The 7,162-nt window shown below is 40.5% G+C and overlaps 1 protein-coding gene across 2 annotated transcripts in view; it reads left to right on the forward strand.

The window, feature by feature from the left end:
- The window catches only part of ryr2a (ryanodine receptor 2a (cardiac)), a 758,045-nt gene extending 752,372 nt beyond the window's left edge, over window positions 1–5,673 (forward strand). For both annotated transcript variants that reach the window (XM_072580564.1, XM_072580565.1), the window contains 2 exons: window positions 1,966–2,017; window positions 4,623–5,673. In XM_072580564.1, the coding sequence (XP_072436665.1) occupies window positions 1,966–2,017; window positions 4,623–4,718 (148 nt within the window). In that variant the 3' untranslated portion in view covers window positions 4,719–5,673. The remainder of the gene's footprint in view (window positions 1–1,965; window positions 2,018–4,622) is intronic.
- The last annotated feature ends 1,489 nt before the right edge of the window (window positions 5,674–7,162 follow it).

Below are 7,162 nucleotides of genomic sequence, written 5' to 3' on the forward strand. Positions count from 1 at the left end.
AACAGTCCCAGGGTTTCTACTGCCCCAACATCCCTTTCTAAGACATGCCAGATCCCAACTTCACTGTCCAGCACCACTGCCATCATGTGGAACCCCATCCATTGCTTCACATCCTAGTGTATCCACATCACTCTGGGCAGACAATGGTACTCTCTTGCCATTTCAGCCCAAAACTAGCACCAACCTCCAAAAATGTTCCTGGGAAGCACCATTCTTGAGGGAGATGGTGGCATGGTGTAATGTCACTGGACTAGTAATCTATAACCCTAAGCTGAGACATGGGTTCAACTCCCACCATGACAGAAAATTTGCAATATAAAGCTAACCTAATGATGACTATGGAACCCACAGAAAGCTGTTAACACATTGTGAAGAAGGAATTAGATGTGGTTCTTAAGGTCAATGGGTTTGGGGAGAAAGTGGTAACGGGGTACACCATGTTTCTGTCGAATGGCAGAACTGGGCCAAATGGCCCCTGTGTTTTTGTGAACCAAAATCTGCTTCAAAATGTACTTAGCTGTCCTCTAGACATTTGGGACGGCCTAGCCAGTTATGCCATATACCATGAAAACTATTTTATATAAGGGGATTTGAGAACCACAGATTTATAACAACATTATCAAAACCATATAAAACATACAAGGTACTAGTCGTGACCTGTGTTTTTAGTTCTGAATGAAGCCTGGATAATGGAATACTAAATTACTACTTGTCATTCGTGCCATTGTAACGCAGTGGAATAGTCTTGGGCAGCAACAATAACTAGTGAAGCAACATTTTTAATTAGTACTGTAAAGATACCATGGAGACAATGAACACAGTATGAGCTGCACTTTACCACATTATTTGAGATCATTTAAATCTGCTAATGAAGTAGAAGCTTGGGATTTACATCCATTAATAGCTTATCAAGCAAACTGTAACTAGATTGGTTTACTCACTTCCCTTGTATTACGATCTTTGCTGTGTCTGGTGAAAACAGGCATGCACTTTCTTAAATTATTTTAACAACCATCACTTAATAAGACCATGAGATGTAGGAGTAGAAGTAGGCCATTCAGCCCATCAAGTCTGCTTCGTCCTTCACTAAGATGACCTGATAATTCTAAACTCCACTTTCCTGCCTTTTCTCCATAACCCTTGATTCCTTTACTGATCAAAAGTATGTCTTCCTCAGCATTTACAGCTATCTACAGCAAAGAATTTATTCCCCTCAGTACATTTTGAGGGGAATAAATTGTACATTCATTTATGCATTTTTTATACAATGTGTTAATTTGGGAGAAGGGAATTTTTAGCTCCACTATCTTGACAATTCATGGAATTGGTTGCATGGCAGGTAATACATTACGAGTCAGTCTGAATCTTTGTTGCACACTGTGTTATTGCAGCTAGCCACAAAATAAAATGGAAAATCAAGCAGAGTCTCAGTTTATTGAATGTGATATGGTGGAATTCAAGCAGTTTGGGTTGCTGGTATTATTGAGTATGCAGCAGGAAGTGTCTCATTTAATTCAGTGTACTGTCTGATTCGACTCCCCATTAATGAGGTAAATGTAGGGGAGTGGGTATGGGTGGGTTGCTCTTCGAAGCGTCGGTGTGGGCTTGTTGTGACGAAGGGCCTGTTTCCACACTGTAAGTACTCCAAGTCTAAAATCCAAATCTAATGCTCATTTTCTTCCTTCAAATTTGATGAAAACTGCCACATTCTTGATTCAAACAGACCCTCACAACACAAGGATGAGTAACGGAGAAAACCATTATCCAAATGTACAAGATAGAAATTCTAGGAAGAATTCAATAACAGCATACTGTGTGTTATCACGATCAGTGCATCTGTTTTCAAAGCCCATCTCATAAGGAGAGGCTCCATTTAATAACATAGAATTTGTACATGAATCAGTTTCAGATCAATGCATACAATGTCTGTTTAGATGTTACAAACATATGTCTTTATTCCTACAGGTTTTTCTTGATGTATCTAATTAACAAAGATGAAACAGAGCACACTGGGCAGGTAAGGCTGCCTCACTTTCTAATAGAGTGGAAATGGTTGGACTAATGCTATAACACTTCAAGATGTTAGCATGTTTGCTAGCATTAATTAGGAGACAAAGTAAAACTGCAGATGCTGGAGTCCAAAGTAGACAGGCAGGAGGCTGGAAGAACACAGCAAGCCAGGCAGCTTCAGGAGGTAGAGACATTGACGTTTGGGGTGTAACCGAAACGTCGACCTCTCCACTTCCTAATGCTGCCTGGCTTGCTGGGTTCTTCCAGCCTCCTGCCTGTCAGCATTAATTCGGAGTAAAGGTTGTCTACTCAGGGCACATAGATGGCCATCATTTCTTTTTCACATACTCCCTAACTTTCCTGTTACAATTCATCCTTTCATTTACAACCACCAAGTTTTGCCAAGTCCTTCGGCAAATGGCCAGTTATGAAACTTCATGATTCTTGGTCATGATTAGAGTGGGCCGAAGAGATATTTTACAAAGATCCACGCCAGCATTTTACCAATTGCACAAGCAATTGCATTTCAGCCATATCAGATTGCCCCCCCAGTATGATTTTAAGATCATAATATATCGGAGCAGAATTAGGCCTTTCAGCCCATCGAGTCTTCTCCACCTTTCAATCATGGCTGAAATGTCCTTCAGCCCATTCCCCTACCTTCTCCCTGTAAACCTTGATCCCCTTAATAATTCAGAGGCTTTAGTAATGAGACTGGATGGGGAGATGCTGCCTGTTCCAAGGAGCTGGAAAAGTGCCATAATGAAAGGTCCAATTAGAAGTCATTTTTGGCAGTGCTATTGGTAGGACCAGCCACCCTCACCAGTGGCATTGTGAGGCTTGTAGCTAAATAAAGGGGCAGCTTTTTTCCTGCTGCCTGAGATAATAGCCAGACTTGATGGCGCAACTGTGGGTCTCCCACTGTGGGATCTCCCTTCCAGTCCTCAGCTCTGTAATCTTCAAAAATATTTTCCCACTTCTCTTGTCCAGCTCTTGATAGGACGGGTCGGGCTTCAGTGCTGTGGGTTCTCTGATTGGGCCAGTAACTGTCAGGTGCTTGTCAGGGTCTGCAGGGAACTTTTTAGGAAGCTGACTGTGGTAGAATTGCCAAGCTCTTCCTGCTGCTGTCAGTCAGGGTTTGCGTCCTGCTTTTGCATCACCACATTTGGGCGGCACGGTGGCACAGTGGTTAGCACTGCTGCCTCACAGCACCAGAGACCCGGGTTCAATTCCTGACTCAGGTGACTGACTGTGTGGAGTTTGCACATTCTCCCCGTGTCTGCGTGGGTTTCCTCCGGGTGCTCTGGTTTCCTCCCACAGTCCAAAGATGTGCAGGTCAGGTGAATTGGCCATGCTAAATTGCCTGTAGTGTTAGCTAAAAGGGGTATGGGTGGCTTGCGCTTCGGCGGGTCGGTGTGGACTTGTTGGGCCGAAGGACCTGTTTCCACACTGTAAGTAATCTAATCAGGGTCCCAACATCTGCAGTCCCATTTAGGCCACACTGTTCATTGCTTGGCTGGGTCGGGAAGAAAGATATAAAACAATTTGCATATGAATTACTCATCCTTTTGTGCATTAAAAGACTGATACACAGAGAAAGCAGCTTTTAAAGCACCTACCCTCATTCTTTGAGCAGTTCTCCATTTGTCTACTCCATGATTCTGTTGTTCTCTATGTGAATTGGAATTTCTTACTCATTCTCTTTGTAAGCACTTCCCTTTTGACAAAGAAAATCATCTGTTGTTGGTTAGGCCAACATTTATTACTCAGCAGGCAGATAGGAATCAAGTGAATCTGGAGTCACATATAGGTGAGGTCAGGACAGCAGTTCCCTTCCCTAAAGGACATTAGTGAACCCAATGGATTTTTAATGTTAATTAATCACTGTTAGGCTAGCTCTTTATTCCACATTTTTATTGAATTCAAATTTCACCATCTGCCATGGTGGGATTCAAACTCATGACCTCAGGACCCTGACCTGGTGTTCTGGATTACTAGATGTAGTGTAATTATCATTGTACCTCCATCTTTCCTAGTTAGTTGAGGCTTATCGTATTGCTCATTGTTTGTTGAGTGTCATAGAGTCAGAGAGATGTACAGCACGGAAACAGACCCTTTGGTCTAACTCATCCATGCCAACCAGAATTAATCTAGCCCCATTTGCCAGCATTTGGTCTGTATCCCTCTAAGCCTTTCCTATTCATATACCCATCCAGACACCTTTTAAATGTTGCAATTGTACCAGCGTCCACCACTTCTTCTGGAAGCTCATCCCATACACTCACCACCATCTGCATGAAAAAGATGCCCCTTGGGTTCCTTTTAAATCTTTTCCCTCTCACCTTAAACCTATGCCCTCTAGTTTTGGATTACCCCACCCCTGGAAAAAGACCTTGGCTATTCATCCTATCCATGCCCCTCATGATTTTATAAACTTTTATAAGGTCACCCCTCAGCCTCCAACACTCCAGGGAAAATAGCCCCACCCTGTTCAGCCTCTCCCTATAGCTCAAACCCTCCAACCCTGCAACTTGCTTGTAAAGTTTTTCTGAACCCTTGCAAAGTATCTGCCATGCACTGGCCCACATAACACCATATTGTTTATCTGACAGGAGTCCTATGTATGGAAAATGTATCAGGAACGTTGCTGGGAATTCTTTCCTGCCGGAGATTGCTTCCGTAAGCAGTATGAGGACCAGCTCAACTGAACAAGGACTTAGCTGATTCACAGATGTTGAAATACCTACAGCTTTCTTCTTTGAATGCTTTCAAACTCTTTTTCTGTATATAACCTGATCAGTGTGCACTTGGACCACCGAAGCTATAGCCCACTGAGTCCGCTCTGTCAGCGCATCTGCTTTCAAATTGATGTAGAGAAAACAAAAATTGATTTCAAACTGTGTGCAGAGACGTTTTAAGACATTATCTTCATCTTGTGAGCACATACATGAAAGATGATAAATTGCTCTCATCTTATACATTTATGTATTTCTTCATCTGGAATGGTATATACTTTTTGATGTGCAGAGCAATCTGCTTATGGACACTGGGCTGTGATGAGGAAATAGTGCCTTACTATATGTGGGTTGAGCTATGCAAGGAGTTGTGTGCATGACCGTGTCACACTGTAAATCAAATTTTTGATGTACATGCTTCTGTCTGACTGCCGTGCGTCTCAGGAGAAGTGTAGGACATTCACATGAACCTAAGATGTTAGTTTCTGGTTATTTAGCTCTTCCTTATTTTGGTAATGCTCTTATGCAATACAGTAACGATCTGAATCTTTGCTTAAAAAGATTCTTTCAGAAGAAAATAAAGATATTTCATTGCATGTTTATTATGCAAGCAAAACAGAACAATTAAAAAAGCAAGCTGATCAATGTAACAACTATTTTTTAGGTTTAAGGTTATTGATAAATCTGTAGTTACCAAGTGTTGTGTACTTGATTGTAGATTCAGAACCAGTTTCATCAGCCAAGAATGCAGTGTTTAAACTTGGTTGTTGCCTCCCATTTTTTCTGCCACTTGTATTAAATATAGTGATTGAGGAATAACTGCCCACTCATTTCTGATTGAAGCTGAAGCAATATTCATTCAGGGATTTCATCGACCACCATTGTAAAGTAACTGTGTAGAATACTTCATTTGAGTTGTTTTAAATTGTAATGCAAATCTTTCGAAATAAAACATTCAGAATAAAAGCACGTATCTTTCTTTTTTTAAGGTGAAGCTTTTGTAAACTGAAGCAACTGATCATGCATAAATATTGCCAAACCCAGTACATCTGAATTCACCCATGATATATTTTGAGTTTTGGGACTCGTATTTAAAACCCTGCTTAATGAGTGTTTTCCTTTGTGTTTTATCTGTGATATTGCAATCGAGCTGTGTGGAAGAGCATTTTCTGAAATCACATGGTACAACTACCACTAAATATTTTTTTTCCACACAATTACCCTGCTCTGATGACTGAACTCTGAACTCTGGAGGAAGTTCGTGTCATGTTTCCCTGTTCAAAATTACAGCATGACTTTGGGGCCCAGTGGTAATAGCCCTACACCTGTGGCCAGAAGTTCTAAGTTCACATCCTACCTACTCCAGTGATACGTCATAACATCATTTGACCAGAGTAATTAAAAATATCTACAGCATGATTTCGCCCATGCAAGCATTGTTCAATAGAAGCAGCCATCTTGCCTGTTTGTATACCACCATAATTTAGGTAAGCTCCACCCACTTAAAAGGTCTTTGATTGCAGACTTCCAGCTCAAAAATATCATTCTCAATAGAATTAACAATGTCTAAAATAATTATGTAAATGCATGATGTCATTTAATGGGATCAAGAGCAGAGCTGCATTCCTGCTTGGAGACAGATTGTCTGTACCAATTAATTCCAACAAAGTTTAAATCAATGCTGTGTTCCCTAGGGCATCTCATTAAAAGAATGAGAGTTATAACTAGCAATAGATTCTAACAAGAGCTGTAAATTATTGCATTATGTTCTGTGTTAACTTCACAATTGTATGTCTTAATGGATTACAACAATTTTATAGACATCAGAAAACTGTATTTGTTAAGGGAATGAATTTACTTTGAACTTTGTATTTGCCTTAGCTTCTTCACCATTATTAACTAAGTCCACTAGCTGTCATGTCAATGGGAGAGATCATCTGTGTGAATCTCGAGAGATTTAGGAGCTTAATTATATGTGACCGCAATGGCTCTGATGCGAAGGTGTCGAATACATTATGCTGGATTTGGCTCAGTGGCAAGCTTAATGACCTTTAGATTTTAAAACACACAGAAAATGTACAAGATGTTACCCTCACAACATTATTTTTCTAGCATTCCGAGACATATGGGATTTTACTTGTGCAGGTGAATGTGTTATGGACCAGACCAGACCCCCTCCAAATATTTTAAGAAGGTAGAACAGACTTTTTCTTATTTTCAAGGCAGATGTGAAGTGCTATGCGTCAGATGCAATGCACTGGTTAAACTACTTGATGTTAAGCAGAACACAATTTATTTAAACACTATAGTTGAACCGCAATAAAAGAAAGAAGACTTAGAATAACAACTCGATTGGATAACAACAGAATAATTGATACAGTAACTATTACTAATTAACTGTTCCAATATAATAACAT

Source organism: Chiloscyllium punctatum, chromosome 11 (assembly GCF_047496795.1).
Source record: "Chiloscyllium punctatum isolate Juve2018m chromosome 11, sChiPun1.3, whole genome shotgun sequence".
NCBI lineage: Eukaryota > Metazoa > Chordata > Chondrichthyes > Orectolobiformes > Hemiscylliidae > Chiloscyllium > Chiloscyllium punctatum.